The following is a 25,171-nucleotide window of genomic DNA, read 5'->3' as shown; positions in this document are numbered from 1 at the left end:
TTTTATGTAAAGTGAAAATTCTGAGTTTAGGTACGCTTTAAATATAAGTGTCTAACTTATATTAAGTACACTCAGATTGTTTATATTCGTGTTTCTAGCCAACTCTGTAGCCATGTGTACACATTTTAATTAACTTATTTAATAATGCGTTTTGTTAACTTTCCTTGCTTGTTTGCACTTGAAAAACTTTATGCTTTAAAATGATATCACTTATGAACTAATATATTATCATCAGTTTCATAAAGGAGCTTTCTTTGATTTTCCCTATATTTAGGCAGAAAAATGTAATTTGTTATTTTGGAATCTCAGACTGCAGCTATTTTAAGGCTCCTGTGGCTGAACTACAGTCCTTTAATGTTTCTGTGATGAGGGGTAATCTTTTGGATGTGTTTCTACTACTAAGGCTTCTGAACTCTACTATTGAAAGTAATAAGGTTGAGTAAACTAAAATAAGTGACAAACCTAAACTAGAGGAATGAAAACACTTATACAAGAACTTTAGACATCCATAAACCAGGCAGCACGGTGGCTCAGGGGTTAGCACTCCAGCCTTTGCAGCGCTAGGTCCTAGGTTCAAATCCCACCCAGGACACTATCTGCATGGAGTTTGCAGGTTCTCCCCGTGTCTGCGTGGGTTTCCTCCGGGTACTCTGGTTTCCTCCCACATCCCAAAAACATGCAATTAAGTTAATTGGCTTCCCCCTAAAAAAAAAAAAAATTGACCTTAGACTACATTAACGTCCCTCCTTTGAGGGACAGTTAGTGACACAACTATGAACTTTGTACAGTGCTGTGTAATATGATGGTGCTATATAAATAATGTATAATAAATTGTAAAAACTAGTTCCCAAAGAAGAAATCACTTGCATCTGCTTCTGGTGTCCAGCAGAAAACTGTGCCACCTAATTTTTCTCTATCCCCACTTTGTGCTTCTTAAGTTTTTTTAATAGAGCACAATTCTATCTGCAGTCCTCCTGCCTCCTGGTATACTTGTCACTACCAAATCTATTTGATAAGAGCAATGTGCAAATCAAGTTAAAATTATCAGCCCTCCAGCAAACAAATACCGAATAGTATGAAGGGGTAAAATATGAAAATGTATACTGCTGAAGATGAGTTCTGATTTAACTAAACACCATCTCTCTGAATCAGTATAATCAAAGCCAAAAACTAAAGGTGTGCAGATCTAGTTGCATATTTTGTTAAAAAATATAATCTACTGAGTGTTTTTTTGTTGACTTTTGCCATTAGAAAAGGTTTCTGCTCTATTGTTGGTCAAACCTAGAGGCAATAACATTGAGGGGGGCGGTGCTGCACCCAAAAAAGGGTGTTGCACCTAAAAAAAAAAAAAAAAACAACATAATTTTTACCTTACAAAAAAGGGTTGTCTACTTTTTTATGTAAAGTGAAAATTCTGAGTTTAGGTACGCTTTAAATATGTGTCTAACTTATATTAAGTACACTCAGATTGTTTATATTCGTGTTTCTAGCCAACTCTGTTGCCATGTTTACACATTTTAACTTATTTAATAATGTGTTTTTTTTAACTTTCCTTGCTTGTTTGCACTTGAAAAACTTTATGCTTTAAAATGATATCACTTATGTACTAATATATTATCATCAGTTTCATAAAGGAGCTTTCTTTGATTTTCCCTATATTTAGGCAGAAAATGTAATTTGTTATTTTGGAATCTCAGACTGCAGCTATTTTCAGGCTCATGTGGCTGAACTACAGTCCTTTAATGTTTCTGTGACGAGGGGTAATCTTTTGGATGTGTTTCTACTACTAAGGCTTCTGAACTCTACTATTGAAAGTAATAAGGTTGAGTAAACTAAAATCAATGACAAACCTAACCTAGAGGAATGAAAACACTTATACAAGAACTTTAGACATCCATAAATTGTAAAAACTAGTTCCCAAAGAAGAAATCACTTGCATCTGCTTCTGATGTCCAGCAGAAAACTGTGCCACCCAATTTTTCTCTATCCCCACTTTGTGCTTTTTTTAATAGAGCACAATTCTATCTGCAGTCCTCCTGCCTCCTGGTATACTTGTCGCTACCAAATCTATTTTATAAGAGCAATGTGCAAATCAAGTTAAAATTATCAGCCCTCCAGCAAACAAATACCAAATAGTATGAAGGGATAAAGTATGAAAATGTATACTGCTGAAGATGAGTTCTGATTTAACTAAACACCATCTCTCTGAATCAGTATAATCAAAGCCAAAAACTAAAGCTGTGCAGATCTAGTTGCATATTTTCTTAAAAAAATATAATCTACTGAGTGTTTTTTTGTTGACTTTTGCCATTAGAAAAGGTTTCTGCTCTATTGTTGGTCAAACCTAGAGGCAATAACATTGTGCAAAGTAAAGGAAATAAAAGAAACTAAAATTTAGTAAAATTGAGTTCCCTTGAAAACATGAATTCTGACCAGATGTTATAAGTTCCTATACTATTTTTTTTATTGCATGTATGTCTTCAAAAGTTTATCTTGTACACAAAAAAAAAAAAATATTTAGCTATTAATATGTAAATGTAAATGTAAAAAACAGTAAATAGAAACTAGCTCAACAAGAATCAAACAGAAGAGACTTCACCTTTAAGAGGACCATAATAAAAACACTTTTGGTATGTATTTACTATGTTATTGCACAAATAGCAAGGGGCATTTGTTTTTCCCAGTACATTCTTATAAATAAATACAGTGCATGCTGGCACATATTCAACAGTTTTCAGCTTGCAAGACTCCCTGGAGTATCAATATAAAGAGCACAAAACTCTTAGTAGCAGGAGCTGCCATATCCTGCTCGGGGTTTCCAGTGATATGTCATCTTGTGGAAAATGTGTAGTACTGAGATACAGCTTGAAGGAAAAATAAGAAAAAGTGTCTGAATCTTTATTTTAAGACATAACAAAAAAAAATCAACACATTTTATTAATCTGTTTATTCTAATTTGATATTTTTAAAACATATTTTAGTAAAATCTAAACGTTTTATTAACTTTAGAATGTAAATTAGGGCTGCTTATCTGCTGAATATTTGATTCCAAAGCTAAAAATGTTGTTTTTAATTTGTAGAACATTGCTTTTGGAAATAAGTAAACTAAGCTGCAAAAATCCACATTAAACCAATCAATCTACTTACAAATACCAATATAATTGGTTTGTGATTAAGGTCATTGGGTCATTATTTAAATTCCTTCCATTTCCCTGACATATTTTTATAAAGTAAGACAATGATGCAATAACCATAACAGTAAAACATACTATATATATAAAATGTTTCCAGATAACATTCAACGTTCACACCAGAGTAACATTTTATTATAGGTACCTTTCCATAATGAGATGAAGCACTGTGTACATTAGATTAAAATACAATAAATAATAATGAATAAGGCAGTACAGATTATTTATTAAGTGTTCAAAATTAATATGTGGAGATGCATTACATTTTATTTACACGCTAGATATCAGACAAATATACTATGGTTTATTTTAGGGGGGATTTAAATAGAGGTTCTCCATAAAACAGAGACCTTCTACCAAAGCACTAGTGATAATGGATGCCAGGTTACTTGGCATCTTGGGTTGTATTACATTTCTACTATTCTTTGGATGCTTACTTTACTCCGTCCAGACAATAGCACGCATACTGGAAGCATGAAACTCATAAAGCATTTTTAGCTTCTAAAAAGTCTCCAGAGAAATGCACACATCATGTTTAATATAGATCTGTACTCTTCTCCATGTTTTTTTTCTGTGAAAGAAATAATCATAGGGGAAAGAAGTCTGACTGGGGGCTATCTCCATTTAACAGATGGCAGATGTAAACATGAGAGCATGTGGACCTGAAGAAAGTTAACTTTACAAATATATGCTTAGGAAACATATGCTAACCATGTAATGAGAGAAATTTAGAGGCTATGCAACTAAGTCTAGTTGCCTGACTGTTAGATGACCCTATTTTCTGGGTGAAAAAATAAATGACCAATTCATTGAGGCCAGAGCTCTGCATGTAGATATTTATTCCAGATCAGCAACTAATAAAGTATGGAAGCCATTAGATTTTCTTTATACTTTTTTGGATTGTTGTGAAAAAAGCGTTAAGTATTCAAGCATCTCTCGCTCGATATATGCAGCTACATGTAATACTTAAATTAGCACACAGCAAAGGCAGTCATATATTTGATTGATGGATTTTGAATATTTACTGAAGATCACCAATTTAACTGACACACAATTTTTCATAATGATACAAAAATAAATCTAAAATTACCTGTAACCAATGCACAGATTAGGTGTAATAAATGTGCACAAGAAAAAAAAATGATATAGCTACAAGAAAAATGAGCTCTGATGTAACTGTGCATCTACTGACATACTGATAATATTATTAAAACATTCAGGTAATGTGCATGGCCAGCCAAAAGTTTAGTATTCCGTTTTGATTAAAGTAAGAAAGAAAGAACCCCTATGAGATTTTAGGCTACCCAATAAAAAGTTATTTAGAAAGGTTAGGTAAATTTTTCCCTCACATCGTGCCTGGTGAAACCAATGGCACAATGATGGGAACATAATTTAAATACTTTGGTAAAGAAGTGAAAATAGGTTGAATCACAAAGTAATAAAACTATGTTAGAAGGAGTAGTAAAACAAACATAGCAATCAAAGAATGGAACATACAGCATGTGTGTTTTTTTATTTAGCCCGTAGTTACATTTTAAGTACTAGTTCTACATGAAAAAAGGACATTATTAAGAACAAATGGGTGTCAATATGAATAAATGATGATTCCACAGCACAATCAAACAAACCTTTTTTTGCCAAATCACCCAGTCATTAGCAAGTAATAATTATTTTCTTTATATTCCCCTGCACAAGGATGCATTTTCAATATGGGCAAAGTTATCCTTTTTCAGTAAGCTAAGTGAATATTTCTTTTAATAAATGTAGATAACCTCTTCTCTAATAAATATAAATAAAACTTCTATTTGTAAAAGATTGTAAATTACTTAACATTTTTTTAATTTACTAACTATATGCATATAATTTACTAAAGAAAGTCTAAAGTTTATTCTACCTTGTTGCCTGGCCATAAAATAAGTTTAAGTGGAAGATCAAGTTCTTAAACATTTATTATATTGTTATCTCAAACATCCGTGTATGGTTCTGTATTGATGTAAATTCTACCCTAATAAAAATGTATTTTTACATTATGTATCCCAAAATGTCTTATTAAAGTTGATATATTTTATAATTTCATTATTCGTATATTTTCCCTGAGATCTGTGTAATAATGTAAACTGACTGTGACTGTGATAACACATTGCAGATGGTGTTCATTTTGGTGTTTTGAAATTTACTGATGTGTCTTCAGCTTCTCTACACTATATAGTCTCACATGTTACTATGTTATATATACAGATAGGGAAGCCTGGTAATCCATTAAAACACGTTTGAAAATATTTTCTTGCAGCTAGCATGCTCTTTTTATCTCCATTTCACTTGTGCTGTGTTAGTTTATTATTATTAGTATTATTAATACTTAGTGTTTGGCTTTGGGTTTGTGTCAAATTCAACCCAAACACTGATATTTCAGCCCAAAGCAAAAAAAGCCAAACATCTCTAATGTTCAGTGATTGTATTTGGCACTTATGTTTTTTTTTTTCCTAATTAGTAGAGCTGTTTTACATCTGGTATTGGCTGCTAACTGTATTTGTTGGTACGATGTACCTGTTACTGACTGCTGGCTGGATTCACTGAGTGGTAGACAATGACCAAAGGTTAATTTAACTACTTGATTCTTCCAACACAAAAGTGGTCAAATTCTACTGAAAAATGTCTCTCCCATGGCTATAAAGGTTTTTTTTTTATTGCACAGTGTTTTGCACATGCAGTATGTGGGGGTTTTCCCATGTTCTTTGTGTTGTATTTGTGTGCGGTATATACACTCCACAGAACAAAAAACCAGAACAGAACATAAAATAGAAATGTTCCCCTATTGACTTTAATAGGATTCAGATTTAGCTATCAAATCAACCTGAACTTTGAGGTCAAGTTGGGCAAATGGTCAGTGAATCCAACCAAAGCAAATTCAAGCAACACTAATTATGATAAAAATAACGCTAATAATTTCAATCTGTAGTGTTACAATGGGGATACCTTACCAAAGGTAAAGTATAAATCACCCTAATCCACTGAAGCTTGGTACAGACCCATTAATGTAATCCTCATCATATTATTCATAATTAAGATACACTGTTAGGGAATAACCATGACATATTTTTACTATACCTATAATGGAAATGTAATAATATATATATATGGCTAAATAAAATAGTAAAATTAACAGGTGCTTTGAAATAAAATCTTGTAAAAGGACAAGGGACAATAAAAGTGTAAACTGAAGCTACAATTAATTTCTAGCCAAAAGTCAACAACACTTTGGGGTCTATTTATAAAGCAGTGAATCTGGCATTCATTAAAAAATTCCCTGGTAGAGAATCAATTACACCCATTGAAACACAAGGGTCTGGAGACTTCTCCACTAAGCATTGTTTCAATAAATGTCAGATGCACTACTTTATAAATTGAGCCCTATGTAGTAAATAATACAACATTTTCCAAATAGATGAAGCCAGTCTAGTAGCTATTCTGTTTTCAAGAGAACACTGCCTGATTTTTTTTATTGAGAAATTATGTTTCAACAAATCATATAATTTATGGGATTTCTGAATTGTTTGAACAGAACAACAAATACTCATTAAAGAATGCATATTAAAATGTACTGAATGTTTTTTATGAGGAAGGTGATGCCTACTAAAACTGATTTATTATTCTGCATGAATATCAAGTTGAATAACTGTATAACATTTAATAAAACAAGTGTTGCAATTTAATATATAAGCAATAAAACAAGTTTTCAGTTAATCATCAGCTCTTCATATATAACCAAAGTCACACAGCATATTTTGTTTTTTTTTATGATTTTTTTCAAGTAAATTTCCAAACTGCAGAAACACATGCTGCAATAATAGCTCCCGAAATAATATGAATGGGAAAACAGATAATTCTAAGTCTACTAACACTTCACAATTTCTTGTATTCAACGCATACAATAGTTTGACTACTTCACAATACAACTCTGCTTTAAATTATGAATGTATATCTATTTATATGAATTTTATTTCATTCTATTTCACACTTATAGCTCCTATGCTCAAAATTGTATTGAAATTGTGGCATAATATCCTTCATTATTAAAGATACTTGTCTCAATAAATATGGATATATATATATATATATATATATGCAATGTGTTAATAGTACTTTAAAACTTTATCAGGATGGCTGGTGATCTGGACTGCTGGTATCCAATCAACAGCTTAAGAAACATGACCATTCTTGAACTTTTAAAACACTATGCCAAAACTGTGTTGGACCAGTTGGGATCCAGACAGTTGCACTCTTTGTGAGATTAGCAGTCTGGTTCTCAGGAATCTGCCAGTTTAGGCCTGCTGGGTACAGTTCTAGCATAATTTTGGCACTTTACTTCTCAAATGTATTACATGCCAATGGCCAGCTGCATATTTGGTGGCATGGCCCATAATAGAAATTAAGCACATAAGTAGTCTATTGTCTCTGTTACTTACAAACTGAAGCTGAAACTGCTGTTATGAAAGGGCAACAAAGGAATCCTTTACAATAAATTACAGAGTAATTCCTGGGTGCTTTAACTCCCCTAGTTGCGTGCTTCGAAAGTTAAAAAAAAAACAGTTGGAAGCCTTGAACACAATGGCATTTCAAAAAATTAGACCAATTATGTTGCTAGTAAAGGTAACTTGAAGTCTTAGCTAGGATATTTACCATCACTATAACCAATCAAATTGAAATGTCTTTTTAAAAAAAATAACAGTTTTCATTTTACATTTGTTTTTATATCTAAGCTTTATTAATGTATTGTAATTTGACGGATCCGTACTAACAAGTTTGATAATGACATTTTGCCTGTATCATTTATCATTTATAATTCATCATTTCTGTGTTGCTAGTGCTACACTAGGGTGGCCATCAATAAGATAAGCCTCTCTGCGGCATCTCTACAGATTCTAGACATCAGCTTTATGATGCAACTATAATGCTATTAGGCAGACTATGGCAATCAGCTATTCTACAGAAACAATTTAATTAAAATCCGAGTTTAACAAAGACACATTTGGCTGATTTACTAGTTAGTCTCAGTACACAGTGAGTATTTGTCTACGTTTCATTCCTTTATGCAGTTCCCTGTGCTTATTGGAGTTAAAACAAGCCCTAAATTGTAATTTGTACAAATCTTTAGTATTTGAAAAGCTACACATCTCTCTCCTTTGCTATACATATACAGTGTCTACATATGTCACTAAATGAATATTTTTTCCATTTTCTTTGTTCATTTCAGCACTAAAATCATTGACAGATATACCATTAGCCATCTTTTACATAGGTAGGGGAAGCAAAGAGATAGCTTTCAATATCCCCAATAGATCTTTGTGCTTATTAATAGAAATACAGTTATCTTGTATGAGTTTACTTATGTAGTTACACTATTCTAAGACAAGTATGGATAAATGGGACAAGAAAATATTTTGTGTAATAGAATTGACTCACAGAAGTGTTTCTTTGGATGTCAAAGGTTCAAAAATGAAAATCCAGAAGAAAGTACAGATGCTGTAGAATCACCAGTAATTGTACAATATTATAGGCATTTAAGTTGGACATTTTAAAAGGTGTCACAGTAATATAATTGGGGCTCTCCTTATGCAGCCACCAATGTCTACCTCTTACTTTTTTTTGAAAAATGCTATATGCTAATAGTTATAGCAGTAGAATTTCTTGGTAAAAAGACCAGTCTGACCTTAGGTGGCAATCTGGCCTTAGTTGAACAATATCCTCAGTGTTCCCCTATCTGCTAGTTATGTAAGATGTTTCTATGTGGACTCCTTCTCCCTGCACTACTCAAGATGATTAAAAAAGCCAGTGCGTGGTATCTTCCACATGTACAAGGTGATTTCCCAACCACATGATTGAATTATGTGCAGCACTCAACCCCATAGGTCTTCAGGTCTCTCTCTTCAAGTGGGACAATAAAAAGTTAAATTCAAAGATATAGTAAGGTGGGTTCAATTCAAAGATATAGTAAGGTTTTAATTGAACAAAATGCAATCAGTAGAAGTGAGGGACATGGGTGCAGAATGTTTGCGCAGTTAGCTCATAATCTGGAGGGCACTAGAACCACACATTGAAAAGCTCATAAATCTCTCTATTCTTATACTCCAGACATGCTCCTGATGCTGATCTGCCCATGCAGCTAATACATTTCAATATTGATTCCTGCTGGAGTGGGTAACCCATTTTATGACAGTCCTGAATTCTGCAGCACTCAAATGATCTTGTCCTGAATTGGATCCTCTCATGGCTGTCTCCTATCAAAAGCCTACTCACTGAACATTAAAGGTCTCTCAGGATGCAGGAAGCTCTCCTGCTTTTCTCCCTGGCAGCCTAAGACCCTAGGATGGGTTAAAGTTAAACATTGTTTTTTTATGGAAACGAGCCTTAATATCCACTTAGCCTGTGTTTTGTAGGAATTTTTAAAAGTATGACTTTGCACTTGATTGGCTATTTTAAGTAAACTGTGTGAGACAGTGACTGGAAACGTAGTAAAAAATTGTTATATTTCGCCTACGTTTCTTTCATATAAAATGTACTTGGCTACAGGAAGTGGATATCTCAACTAGGAAATGCTGGGTGAGATATCAGAAATCCAGGAAAGATGGGTTGCCTTAGCAAAACATTGTTTGCTGAGCACTTTGGTAAATGGTGTTATCGGGTGTGGATTTTTATGGAATGATGAGCAGGTTGGTAGTGGGGCACCTCATTCCCTTCCTGTCCAAAACAGGTTTCCTACATAGCTCTCAGCCAGGGCTATAAAGGTCTGCACTATGAGCATGTGTTTGGGGGGTGGGGGACTGGTTGAACAGTCTTTCACCATTGCTGCTGAAGTCTGCTCAAATGACAAAAAAGGACACTCTAAGTTTACTTTGAATTGTGTCGTGTGGCGGTAGTAGGCCGCCCGTATAGAAAGGGTGATCTTGTGTTTAGTTAGTGCTCAGCCGAGCAGGAATTTATTTTGTGTTTTGCCTGTATGTAAAGGCGTTATATTTTGCATGTGGATGAAAATAAAGAAAACAGACGAATCCCTGTGTGAACTGTGCCATTGTGTCACTGTCTCTGACTGCTGTGCCTACCACTTTTGAGCTGATCCCCAACAACTGCTAATGTAATACCTCAATATTTTTTAAAAAGGTTGTTTAATAATGTTTAACAGAATAGTGCAGAACATGGAGAGATTCCTAACACTGATAGTAAAACTATTCTATTTAAATCAAATAAAATTATCCAGTTATTTAATACATGTGTTATTACATTCAGACAGTTTTTAATAAAAAAGGAAGCATGTTAAAAAAAGAGTGGTGTCTTTGGTCCCTAGTGACTTGGAATGGGTTCGATTAACATTTAGGAAGGTCAGAGAGGAAAATGCTGTGTTGTTTACTCAGACAGAAGGTCAAAAGAGTGATCTAACTACATCAATAGTTTTCTCAGACTGTTTTAGATCTTTAAAATGAGGCTAGTTTAAAAGAAAATGACATGGTTAAAGACTAGCTTGTTAAATCTATTCATTGTAGGAAATCTATTTATCACTTCCATTGAACACACTTTCATTCTGTCTATAAGTAGTTGGTCTTACCGGTGCTGTCATCGTAAGCGATAGTCACTGTCTTCCATTTGAAAAACTGCACCAAATCAAGGATTGCTCGACTAAGTGATGAGAAGTCTGGGTACAGGCTGACATAGAAAGAATCCTTGTTATCTGAAACCTGATGCTTCCAGCGAGTTTGGATGTGTGGAACTCCGAGTGCATTACATATAGACTGCACTGCATTAGCTGAGGAACTGTGGGAAGGTCCAAAAATAGCAGCCACTCCTAAAGATAATTGTTCACAAGCTGAAAAACAGAAAAATTAAATGTTACCTTTTTTAGTTAGGCGGTAAACCATTTTTTTAATGTTTGAAAAATTCATCAACAAAAAAATTATTAAAAAGCACTCAGAAATCTGTGTCTTTCCCATGCAGAAACCTAATACAATGTTGATAGGGACCTCCTATGTTTGGACAGATTGACAAAGCTGTTTAATGTGCTATGGTGAGAGATGCCCATACACGGATGGCCAGATAAGATCACTTAGGGACTTTTTATTAACAAAGGTATGTCTATATTGCACAGATGTACCTAGCCCCAATTTTTTTGGCCATTACCCAAGCTTGTGAGCATTCACCCAACATTGTCCCATAATTTCTCCAAGGAAAATAATATTCCCTGAAATTCAGGCATCTGTTTTTCATTAGACTTAAGTATTTACTGAAATGTTTAAACTAGTGAAAAGACTATATTAGTTCCCTTTCCTGTACACAAACCTGACAGAATTTGCCAGGTCAAGCTGTTGAATCATTGTGTATCACCACAGGTTCAGCACTTCAAAAGTTATTTGTCTTTTTATGTAAATATTTCCCCCCCCCCACACTGAACCACGCTTAACCAGTCCAACTCTTGGTATGCCAAAAACAAGGGGACAGATAGTGGTCTGCCACCTTGCCATGTTGGTAAGAGCCTGCATGTTCTTTAATATTTAACAAGTACTTTGAGAGGGGTTCACCCAAAAACTAAGCTACCCCTACCGGAGAACTGGTTGCCAATAATGACAAGCAAGATGGGGGTTATGAACAAAGGAGGGCTAATGTACTACCTACCTGCCTCCTAGCTATTGTGCTCCTCATTGTGTATGTACATATGAAATGTAAAAATAAATACCAAATATTTTATTTTTCCTAATTTTAATAAAAATTACCCCAATATTTGCCTTAATTTTGGTTGCAGATTATCCCAATCATAGAACTGAATCTGATCAGGTTAGCAATGTAAGCAAATGTAGCTCTACATGAGTTTAAAATGTAAATGTATTCTTTGCTATTGATAATTATGCAATAAGTGTGCATGCATTTCATATGTTTCTCAAATAGATGCTTTTTTCATACTTGTACATATGTAAATATTTCAATATGGTCAAATAAATGTATTAGTCTGGCTTTGAATATTTTTTGCCTTTGTGAAGATGCTGTTTTGCTGCTACTAGCCAATACACTTTGTGTGTTTAAAAATCCATTAAGGTTTGCTCTCTGCTGAACTCCAGGAGTGCATATGTATGTCTATTAGGCCTTTGCATACTTTTATTGTGATGATCTTTGCTCCTTCTCACTAATGGAAATAATCATGAATAGAAAAGCTTGTCAAATTTATAGCATAAAGATGGCTATAAAAGGGTTTTTTTTCCACTTCCACAATGCTAAGTATACAGCCGTAAAGTAACCTTTTTATATTAGTGCTGAGAATTTCAACCTCAAATTATCTTAAAATTTAAGCTGTTGGAATATAAATGATATTTGACTTTTCCAAGCAATGCATTTGAATTTAAAGAGGCAATGTAAAGCCAGATGAACATTTTATTAAAGGTTCTACGGTTTTTGATTAAAAAAAAAAAATAGCATATGTAGGAGCAGAAAATTTATATTCTATAATCAGTACCTTGTCATGAACACAATTTCATATATTATGTATGACTTTTTTTAGACAACATAAATGTAATTCCTGACAAATATTGTAGTTAATGTTTTATATTGAGCTATTCATGATTATATATAACACAAAAGATACGGGATAGAAACAGTATATTAGTGCTCTAGTGAACTATGGACATTGCATGTTTTTAACAAGCAATAAAGGTGCTTTAAAACAACCTTCACTGACCTCTTGCTGTATACTATATAAACAATTTACTCTCACAGTTCACAGCAGAGACAATAAGGGCCCTTTCAGACCTGTGGTGCTGTTCAGCTGAAAGGGGCTAACCACACATCAGGCAACCATATTTGCATGTGATTGCAACCATAGCTCAAATCTTAAACAGCTACCATGCAGGTACAAGCTACCCATGCACACTGCAATCTGCTGCAGTCATGAGAAAAAAGGGTCCTCATCATTTCACATTAAATGGAATAAGATCAACTGAGAACACGTTTGGGCCGGTAGAAGAACCCTGCACCTTCATGTGTCCAAATTAGAACTAAAGTTAGACTTTTAGGCAGTTTCTTTCTGCTTTTCTACCAGTTTATTGGCAGGTTGCAAGATTCTGCCCTCCATAGAAAGTTGAAACTGAGATTTCAGTGTTTCTGGTAAATTTCTCCAGAATGCAAACTGAGATTAATGAGAGCTTGTTTGAATATGCTTTCAATAATCAGAACATGTTATTATAAGTGATGGACTAATATACCCATGTTTGGTAAATATATATTACTTTGCCTAACCCAGTTTGACTTGAATGTGAACTAGTGCTTAACTTTATCCGCTAAACATTATTATTGTATGTAAGCTTAGTGTTAGAGTACACTGTGGGTAGAAATACTTTTAAATTTTAAATTACCCCAAATGCCTGGCATTTCAGCTGGGTCAACAATGGCCATTAATTGGGATTTTCTTATATGCCAGCCCTCCTTATATACAAGGGAGGGATACAGAGCAGCCTGTGTGTTTAGAAGCAATGTAGGGAAAACATAGGGAAAGCTGAGCAACTGCAAAGAGACAAAATAGAGTCAACTTTATTCAACTTTATAGCTCATTCTTTGAGTAATGTATACCTTTGCTGCTTGCTTTTTGTCTTCCTTTTTACTCTGTGGTTGATTTTAGGTCAGTGGGTAGCAAACATTTTTTCCCTAAGGAGTGCGAATCCCTTGAAATTCCAACCAAACCCCAAATCACTATTTGCCTTAGGTGGTGGGGAGCAATCCCTTTCCCTACATCTGATACCCCAAAAAGGAAGTGAAAAAGGTGACTGCATATCCACCACTTTTGTAATATCCCTTACCCATTACCAAAAAGATTTCAAGGTTAAAATGACATTGTACACAAAGTCCTTTAATGACACAAAAACACATATTTAAATATGTTTATATACAAATAAAATAAAGGTTATCAGTGTCCCTAGAAGCAAATTCACATGGAGAGTGTTGTCCAGTGAGGTAAATCCACATAAATTACAGTTTCCACCCATGTAAATGCTTGAAAAAGGTATAACTGCAAATGAAAAAATTGAAACCTAGTTCATTTCTTTACCAAAAAAAGACATACTGTAGGGTTTGCATTCATTTTCAAAGCATGTTGTTTAAATATTTTGGGTCTCGCTGTACAGTAGTTTTTTTACGTTTTAGCATTGCTAAACGTACCCTTTTGAAGTATCTAGCTCCACATACACTTTTTGATATTAGTTTATCCAATACCCTTAAAATGGACAGAATTTAGCACCTATTATCACCCTTCCCACCCTACACTTTAATAGTTTAGTGATAAGACTGCAATAAACATCAGGACCATTTCAATAAACTAGGCCTAACAATAACCCAAGCATTTTCACTCATTGTTGGTGCTTATTGGAAAAACCTATAATAGAATGAAGGAACAATTATGGCAAATGCAACAGCATAAACCCTTCCTTTATTCCCCTTATATGAGATGTCATCCTTATTGTTTCTATGACCTGTTTTCTCTATCCTGGACTTGACTCCATCGTCAGATTTAAAATCATCCACACAATTACTACACATATAGCTCACCAAAAACAAAACTTGTTTTAAGATTGTGCTCTTTGCACACCCTTGCCTTGACCATTTATAAAAGACAGCCCAAGAGTGTTAATCATAATTGAAATAATTAGATTGAATAATTAGAATAAATAGAGCAGAGATAAAATTACTCAAAATACGTCAAGTAATATTGTCTTGAACCACAAAGGCACATGGTATATGCAGTGCTTTGTATTTAGGTGTGATGCACTGCAGGTTCATTGGCAAGAGGCATTGGGGTGTCATTCAGAATTAGTAGAACCAATAATTGACCATGCAAGGGGAATCTGAAAAACATTTATTTATATTGCACCTTTAGGATTAACAGCATCTTCAATTAAATACTTATTTGTATAATTTGCAAAGATATAACTGGTTGTTGAATTAAACAAGAACAATACCTTTTCTGGATGCTTCAAAGCTGTCATAAAGATTTATTCTTTGAGTATCATATGTTAAAGTTGTGTTCGGAAGTAATGTTCTGTTTCTGTTTATCGTATTCACTGCAAACCTAAAGGCTAGTTCTTCTGCTCCAAAAGGTCCAGACTCTACATATTCAAAAATCCCCCCTGAAATGAAAGAAAAAAAGAAAGAAATTTAGGAAGAGCATAAGCTTAGGAATTTATGTCACACACAATACACTTTACATAGCAACATACAATATTGCCCTGCTTAGTTTTTGAAGGAATTTTTAAAAATTAGCCAGATCCATGGATCATCAACAGATAAAGTCACTGTGGTTCTTGCTCTGTTAATAAAACACCATGGAATCATAAAATGATGAATTTTTAAGACATCCCAGGCTACATTTTATATTGTAAATCGATTATTTCTAGCTACCAGTTGTTATGATGTGCACACTTCAAAAAGAATACATTAAAATCATTTTAACTCCCACAATTTGTTGTGTTTTGACTTCTTCATTCTCAAGCACTTATAAACAAACCCCAAACATGATCAGATAAATATTACTTTGCTTTTACCTATACTTTTGATTTTTACTTGCAAAATGTTTGCTTTTTGACTCATCTCAACATAAGGTTATCTAAGAATAAAATTTGTGATAAATTCTGATAATTTGAGTTGGGGTTAATTTTCTAACAGACTTTTCTAAAGTTTTTTTCACTTAGTTTAGCAATTAATATAATGCTATGATGAGGTCAAAAAAGTTTTTTTTTAATCATCTTGCATATAATTGAGTATCCCTTGCAAATTCAACCTACCAACCAACTTAATTTTGTTAAAATAATCTTGTAAAGTAAATATATATATATATATATATATATATATATATATAAAATAAAAAAAACATTATTACACTGGCTTACTTTCAGGGAATTAAAAAAAAAAACAACACCCTAATCACTATCACAATCACAGAAAAGAGATGAGGACTAATGATGAGGAGATTTGCCTGAAGCAGGACTCACACCTGTCCTGGCTGATCTTCCACATGCCGATATTTAATGCTTATCCCAATATGTTGGGTTTGCCAATCCACATGTTGTCACCAGTGACAGGTTTATGTGACATAGCCCTCAAGGGATCAATAGAGTCATTTTACTATTATAAACCTTATTGGTGGATCATAAGTATCTGGATAAACAAACCTGAACCTCTGTTCAGCTAGATCAAACTTTTTTTATGAGATTTGTTTAACCCCAATGGTAACTGTTTTATTTTATCAGTTATATTTCAAAACCAACTCTACAGAAAAATTTAAATGTACCAATAAAAAGCTTTAGGCATGGTATATTAAACTAATTTATTAAAATAAGTATAAGTATAAACTTCAGAAATATAAATCACAAACCATCAATTAAAAAGAGTAGCTATTTAACTTGAGTTCATTAAGCTATCTGGAAGACCCATTTTAATGATGAAAGCTAGGTATAAGATGAACAATAAACCTAGCATTGCAATTACCATAGGGAGTCTTAATATAATTGGCAACATGCTGACCAACTGAACATAGTTTTCAAAAACTTTTCTATAATATCATTAAAAAGTCATCTCTAATATTACCCTAATATAAGCCATTTTACATTAAGACATGCTAGCAAACTATTTATCAATGTATATTCATTATTCTATGAATGATATATCATTATTAGGTGGTGACACGGTGGCCAACAGAAAGTTAAGTAAAACCTTAAGTATCAATACTGAATTACTTTAACCACAGGAGGTAAGCACATATACTTATGGAATTAGTGGGATTTTATTCAAAGCTTTGTAAGAGAAGATTTTTTGTGACTGTTACTGTAAGATAAAGAACAAGAAAATAATATGACACAGAATGCAGTCTCCTGTTGTGCAACACAAGCTAGCTCCATTGTTGCCAAAAAGCCACATTTAAATTGTAATTATGGAAAGACTTCATCATTTGGAGATTTATTAAAGATCAAATTCCCATTAAAAAAGGCAGAAGTTTTAGATATATGAAGTTTTCAAAAAACTGAAATCTCTCTTCCATATACTTGCAATCGACGATGTATTTTATCCTGGAAATATTTTATGCCAAAGGATTGTTTACAACATGACTCTGCATTAATATTACCTAAAGTTAATTTATCAAAGAAAATGAGAGGAGTAGAAATAGATGAAATCAATATGAACTCACGACAGAAATTTTGAAACCATTTATGGTTTTTAATTAATGTCTGTATGTATAAACTATAGAAATAGTGTTAATGTCTTCGCATTAAACATTTTATCTTTACAAAAGCACATTTTATAAAAGGCCATAGGCCAAATCTTCATTGAAATTTAATTTTCTGAAGTTTCTAAGAGTTCATATCCTTTCCATTTATAAAAGTTTGATGATAAAGCTATTTCAATGAGTTGTTTTTTTTTTGGAAATGCAGCTCCAAAGCTCTATGTACTTTTAAAAACATTCACTGTAGTGGGGATGAGTGAACTGATTCAAAATAAGCCAAATCAATGTTTTTATTTGTTTGTAGGCATTGAAAGGTAAATTTACTGAAGGGATAGAGAATATTCACTTTTGGAAATCAACATCACCTCATTGATATAGATGTGTAACATAAATGAAAGAACAGGATTGGTGATTTTCACAATATTTGACATGCCAAGTGAAAATTCAGTTTACAACCTGAACAGACTCTTTTAGTAAATCAACCACCATCCATTTCTTTTTTTTGCAGACAATCATATAACCTATCTATCACAGCTGTATGTATCTTAAACTGTACAATTGTCCATACATTTGCAAACAATACAGATGTGACAGATGTTGGAGGAGGAAGGAACCAAGCAATCTGCTACTTCACACATTCATAACTTCCAATGTTGGGGTTCTCTTTTCAGACTAAATAAATGTAGCACAGTAGAACAGCAATATAATTTGGGAGTATAAATTTGACAGCCCAATGTCACTTGTGAATGATTTCCTTCTGGATCTTTAAATGGTTGGGTATAGAACTGAAGTGCTATTTTGTAAAGATCTACTATTTTAGTGTGAACTACCTTGGCGTTTTCACAGATTCTCTTACTCAAAAAAGAAAGTCAGCAGATGTTTTTTGCTGATTTCAAGTTTGAGTTACAGAAAAACTACATAGTTTATGTTTTTTTTTTTTTATTTTGGACATGTACCTACAGACCACTTGACCTCCAACAGGTTTGGTCACCAAAATAAATTCAGGAAATGGTAAACATCAGCCTTATTTTTTATTTAAAAAAGTTTCCACATGCAAAAAATAGTATTAGGACTAGTAGGAAATCAACTTGCAAATATTCCCTATCAACCCCTGGTAAACAATCTCTATCACTTGAGGGTCTATTAAAACTATGCATTGTGTGTTAAAGGGCTCTCAGTAAATTATCCACAATTAATGTCTGGTTGAATGAGCCCCGTCTAAAGCTTATCACTAAAAAAGCTAAAAACGTTAGTAACATAATATATTTTAAAACACAAAGTATGAGATTAAGATTGTGTACCTGATGGATAAACTAAATGAATCTTAATTCACTCAATAGGAAACATTTTAAAATCAGCCTATCAACCTATTAAATGAACCATAGACAGCATATAAACATGAATACTGGAATAAATCTGGAGCATCTCCAGCTACTTAATTTAAACTCATAAATTTAGATGCTTTATGCCAAAAGATTGCTAATTTCTTCCAAACTACAACACTATAAAACACATGCATACAGTACACTTTAACACCAACAGTAATGAAAGGCACTCAATGGTCTTTTCACCAGTCTAGTATATTGGGTGGTGAACACTTTTAAAAGTACCCCTTCTAATTTAGCATATTAAATGAACAAAAAAGAAAAGAAAGACGTAAGTATGGCTAGCTGTGATTATTCAAACACATGGTTGGGGATTAATAAATCAGTAGTAATATTTTGTTCACTATATAACAAAGTGACATTATAAATAAGTGGGATTTGATTTAGTATGACGCATATTGTAAGAGTGAAATGCAAATTTAGCATGGTCAGTTTTACATGTTCTAAAATTAAAAGAAAATCAAAGGAACACTTTCTGGGGGAAACTCTCAAAGCATATCAATCCCACTTCTTTGAATTAAGGGACAATTGTAACCAAAAGATTAAAGCTTAAATGCATCATACATAAATTATTATTGTTTATCATGCCATTATTTTACAAGCTATTTAACATATATCTGAGCATCAAACAAGCACTAAAACACAAGTACAAAGAAAACTTAACAAAGGTGATGGTGACAGGCAATTCACATGTTAATAGAGAATAATATCAATATAGGTATGCTTCATATAAATTAATCATGGAATATATTTAATAAATTTATATGAACATAGTAAATACAGAAAAGTGGTATCACTGGAATCTTATGCTACAGTCAATCCAATGTATTAGTGTTGCAGCTGATGTACAATACAATTATCTAGATGTCAAATACACACAAACACACATGAACTTTAGTTATTAAAGTTAATATACTACTGTTTTTAACATTATAATGGTAAATGATGCATGAAATTACCTTTCAAACATGTAATTAGCATTATGATGCCTATTACAAGATACCTTATATCTCTGTTAGGATCTATCAACAGCAATGTTGGACAACAAGTAAAAACAATTAATAAACTACTAATCAAAGAACATTAACAAAGCTAAGGTTAACACTCGGTTATCACAATCCAGAGTAGACAAAGTAAACAGACAGAAAACAGTTTGAACTGTACACGTTTTGTGTTGTGTAGTTTCCACGCTTTTCTTTTGTCTTCATCAGCTATCATGTTAAAAATGTAAAATTACTTATCATGGTAAAAAAGGCAAGTTTTAATCTGATGGGTGGAGGAAAGAAACAAACGTACTGCCATTTTCATATTAGACTTTTAGTATGTAAGAAGCTATAGCATTCCATGTATCATAAAAACAAACATTTAAGAATCAACAGTCTAAGACAGGGGTCCCCAACCCCCAGTCTGCAGTCCACTTGTCCGACGACCGTCTGACAGGTGGACCCAGGCTCTGGTTGGTGCACCCCCCAGCGGGGTCAGGAGAAGGACCATGCTTAGAGGGGCTTACCGGCCAGAACCGCTGACCACATCTCGGGTTTGCATTGCAGGCTCAGGGTAGTGAGCGGGTTGTGTCTCTGAACACAGAAAGTGAGCGGGTTCTGGCATCATGACATCATTCTGGGGGAAGCTTCTTCACCTTTGAGTGACACATGGCTCCCCGCACATGCGTGGTCCTGAGTCCATGCATTTAGTGGTCTGCAAGCTCCAAAAGGTTGAGTGTTGAGTTGGGATCTTCACAGCATAAGCAGCAGTGGTATCAAAAGTTGGATCCCTATTAAATCACGGTGATCAAAGATGGGTTGCTGGTTCTTTCTCTTTTTGAATTCCAAGTCACAACTTTTGCATCTACAGAGAACAGGTAAGCCTATTATTGAACCATGTTGCTATATATTTTAGCAAAATGGGTTCCTGCAAGATCTAATAAAAATGTGCTCACTTTTATTTCATACGAGGCTTAGAGATCCAGGGTCTGGTTATTCAAATATTACAGAGCAATCTAGAAATTGCAAAATCATCCTGAGAGATTGTTTCATAAGGGCTTAATTCTTCTTCAAAGAGAATAAATTGTAGGTAGCCTTTTTCATTTGTAATATATTTATTAAAATGTTGATCCAATATTTTTGATTGTCATTAAGTTTTCTTTTTTGAAATTGTAAGCTAGAAGTAATTCAGTTCTTGTTAAGCAATTTTTTTTTGACTTTTAAAGACCTTTGGGATCTGTCTGGAAATAAAAATACAGTTGACCTTATATTAGCACATATCACTGTCCACTGATGTTTATATGAAATAAAGCAAAAATTGAAAAAGAGTCTGGATGGGTGAATTTTTAACCTCTGCTTCCAAAAATTGCTAATATACTGAATTTTGTGATGTTCACCCCGGCTTTAACTTGTTCCTTGTTACTTTGCTTCTAAAGCGAAGCGGGTAATTAACCATTGTCAGCCCTAATTGGACAAATATGGTACCAGAGGAGTAAAAAAGCATTGTATAAGCAGGCAGAGGTTAGGTCCAGTGAGTTGGTTTAGAAGAAGATGGGTAAATACCTGGTGAGAGACCACAATCTGTTCCAGAGACATTCACTAGCAATTTGACAATAATATTGCAAAAATATTTCTAATTTTACATAAGTAGCAAACAAATTTGTTGCATTTATTTTATAATATAACCCCTGGTTTGTGACAGAAAAAAATCCTTCCATGCTAAAAAAGTGTTACAATGACCTTTTTCAGTGAACTGAAATCCAAGCAATTAGACTGTGTAATTTCATGCTCTCCCTTGCTACTTTAGTAAGATAATAATTACTCCGCATGCCTATATCTAAGTCTGTGTAGGTGGACATGTTTTTAACTTTTGTCCTTAATTTTGTTAGTGTACAACAGGGGTGCCCAAAAGGTTAATCGCGATCTACTGGTGGATCGCAAAGGCAACGTGAGTCTATCATGGAGCCCTACCTTACCCCTCCCTGCTGTTTACCAGCAGCCCTGCTGTAAGTCCACAGGGATGCTGGGGATGTCTTTTTAGAAGGCTTGTGTAACAGGGGGGAGTGGGGAGGGAGGCAAGGAGGGCCGGAGGGCAGTCTGAGGTGAGCAGTGCTGGGTGGCCAACTCAGTTCAGACTCTGTGTCAGGGTTCAATTATCGAGATACCTTTGTACAGATTACCAGTTCTTTTTCTTGTGCAGCACGTCATTCTCCTATGACAGGTGAACTGTAGCTTTCCTGTCACTATAGTCTTGTAGTGCAATGTCTGTGCAATGTTCTGCCACTCATGTCTCATTAGCTTCAGTCACTTCTGTGTCATAATCGGTATATTTTATATCGGTTATCGGTTTATTTATATAAATAAATATATGTTTAGCATTTTTATTGTTGGTGGATCATTTTGACTTGGTCATTTTAAAAGTAGCTTGCAAGCCAAAAAGTTTTGGGATCCCTGGTGTACAACATATAGCTGAGATTTTGACTCATTTGCATATTCTTTTGCTTTTTTTCATGTGTGTTTTTATAATAATTAAATTTTTTGTACTTTCTATGTATATCATATGACTGTACATGAAACTCCTGATGAAGCCGATCTATTAACCACGGAATGTGTCAAATTATTGGGACATTGGGTATTTCTAATTCTTTTTATGGGGATATCTTTGAATGCACAATGACCTTTGTGTCTGAATAATTTGATATGTATTTATGAAAAAGAAAAATGTTTTTTTTTCAGCAGTCAGTGTTTTATTTTTTGATCTAATTTATTTTGATATTATAGGACCAATTAACTATGATTCCATGAAAATTCAGTTTTTTCAGTGTTTTTCCTGTGTATCTGAGATGCATGGTGTTTTGCTATCCTCAATAATTGCTGCTGTGCTTTTGGTCCTTATCTTTGGTTATGAGGCTATGTAGAAGTGTATTTGGCCAGGGGTAAGTATTGCTAGTAAAAACTCATTTTAAAGAATTATAGTTTAAAGAATACATAAACTTGAATAAATCACTGTATATTACCCAATTTTAAAAAGTAGACTTTTAAATACAATACTGATTGAATTTTTAACCACTTTTCTGATAGTTTTATTAGATTGGTTCAGTACTTGTTTATCTACAAGACCCAAATCAGTGGAGGTATTGGTGCTTATGAGAGATCACATTTTATTTTATATATGCTCAGTTTATACTTTATAAAATGCACCTCCTTCCCTGCCCCCAGATTTTAGCACCAAACTGCAAGCCACAGTTAGTTCATTACCAAACTGGAGGAGGTTGGGTGTGCATCCTAAGTGGCTGCTGATTTTTCTCAGTTCTGATGCATTATCATGCACATTGTTGAGCAGAATGCTTTCTGGGTAAGCTGGTAAAAGTAGACTAGAGAGAGGGGTGGAACTTAGAAACCTGGTTTAATGTTCAAGAGATGTAAAAATACCAGTCATTCTACCAGTTACCAGGCAAAGCCATAGGGTAAAATTGTGAAATGTTACCACTCAATCCAGGACAGACTTATTTCTAGATGGGGCAAATAAATATCTCGAGTACAGTGTCATGATTAAACTTGCAGACTGGAAAATATTTAGGAATATTAAAGAAAAAAATAGGAATCTATAGGTTTACAAGTGCAGTTCATTAGTGTTTGAAGACAATTAGGTTTGGATAGTTTTGATTCTGTCAAAATAAAATACAATATTGACACAAAATAGTTTGCTAGAAAGTCCCTGTAACATACATTTCAGTATTCAGGCCCAGTCTTGAGTTAGTACACTCACACATATATGTGAGTTTGCGTTTGAAATGCAAACTAATGACTGAAACAATTTGTCTTGCCTTGAAAGAATGATACCATGAAGGTCACAGTAAGGACATAGTTATGGTATGGTAGATAGAACTGAGGGAAACAAAACCTTGCCTGAATATAAATGAGGGCTGGGCAATCTCGAAGAAAGGAACTGACAAGCAAAGTAGAAAATTCTGGCTCAAGTAAAAGGAAAATAACAATAGATTTGATAGATTTTGTTAAGGCAACTGGAAAATTGTTACATGAGGAATATGAATACAAAAATCTAAAGCATGTAAGCTGGCATGCTGGTGAAGTGGAAGATTGTTTCTCAAGTGACAATGGAATTCTAAACAGAAATGATAGACACAGTTAATGTGCTCGTGATGGGCAAATTCAGCTCCTTGAAAGATAGGAAGCAGACCTTTGTTTTGTCTGAGGAAAGCAATTTTCCAACACTGCCTCCATGGAGAATTTAAAAGAAGACATATATTTCTGCAACAATCAATTGTGATAGGATCCTTCACATAAAATTAATCTAGGCTACTTTGAAGGCAGAAACACAATGTTCCTATGCTATCTTCATAAACAATATGTGCATTACGAGCAAACAGTTTTGTTTAAATTGAAACTGCTCTTTTCACTTTCACCTTATATGCTTAGGGGATGAGCTTTGCATTGTTCAAAAAATTGTTTAGAGTTCTTTTCTTAAACTCATAAAAATTAGATATGTTCTTTCCATGTTCTTTAAAAAAAACTTGTAGCCAAAAAAGAACAAATACTTGTCAAATACAATAACTAAAGGCACAAGAGCGATAAGTGCCTTAAGTAATTTTTTTTTATATCAACCATTGAAAGCTTTAAAAAAGTCAACCCAAATTTACATATACACTCTAACTACCTGTTTGTGGTAAAATAGGCATCAAATTACATTCCACAATGCATCTTCTAGTGTCAATTTAATCCAAAAACCAAGTGTAGATTGAATGCCTAATTCAAATTTTTTGAAGATCAGTAAGTGAATACCAAATTAAAAAACTCCTCAAGCTTTTTATGAAGAATTTAAATAAACATAATCACCAAATTAATGTACCATATTAACTATTATTATATAACCTCTTTCTTGCATATGGGTATACTTTTAGTTTTGGCTTTGGCTTCACACGAAAAAAAAAAACGATAAAAAAGCAGCTTAAAAATATTCCAGGTGATTTGTTGGTGCATAAAATGTATTACAATGTATTGCATATTTCCAAGGGTGAACTAAACTTGCTAAAGATGTAGAATATAAACTGCACATGCTTTCGTCATGTCCAAGGTCTAAATCATTCTGGGGCATGGTTAGTAAGATTATAGAAAAAAGTTAGAATTTGCTGGTCTCAGAAGACCCTGACTTCTTCTTGCTGTATCATAATGAGATCCCCCTGAAGGTGTACCAAACTACAGTGGTTAGGCATTTAGTGCATGCAGCTAGGTCCTGAGTTCCACTGCTCTGGAGGATATCGGTTCCACCCAAGGTGAGACAGTGCCCCTGATTCATCAAGCAGAATCGGATTATCGGTCGCGCATTCGTATTAGCGATCCGGAATCGTA

General features: G+C 33.8%; 1 protein-coding gene across 1 annotated transcript in view; it reads right to left on the bottom strand.

Moving 5' to 3' along the window:
* GRIK2 (glutamate ionotropic receptor kainate type subunit 2) overlaps positions 1-25,171 on the bottom strand; it is a 327,366-nt gene that overhangs the window by 171,735 nt on the left and 130,460 nt on the right. Inside the window, exons 2-3 of the mRNA XM_072408700.1 lie at positions 15,176-15,343; positions 10,792-11,049 (exon numbers count right to left, since the gene is read on the bottom strand). Of these exons, the coding sequence (XP_072264801.1) occupies positions 10,792-11,049; positions 15,176-15,343 (426 nt within the window). The remainder of the gene's footprint in view (positions 1-10,791; positions 11,050-15,175; positions 15,344-25,171) is intronic.

This window comes from Pyxicephalus adspersus, chromosome 4 (assembly GCF_032062135.1).
Source record: "Pyxicephalus adspersus chromosome 4, UCB_Pads_2.0, whole genome shotgun sequence".
Classification (NCBI taxonomy): domain Eukaryota; kingdom Metazoa; phylum Chordata; class Amphibia; order Anura; family Pyxicephalidae; genus Pyxicephalus; species Pyxicephalus adspersus.
This window is presented reverse-complemented; position numbering and strand designations above follow the sequence as displayed.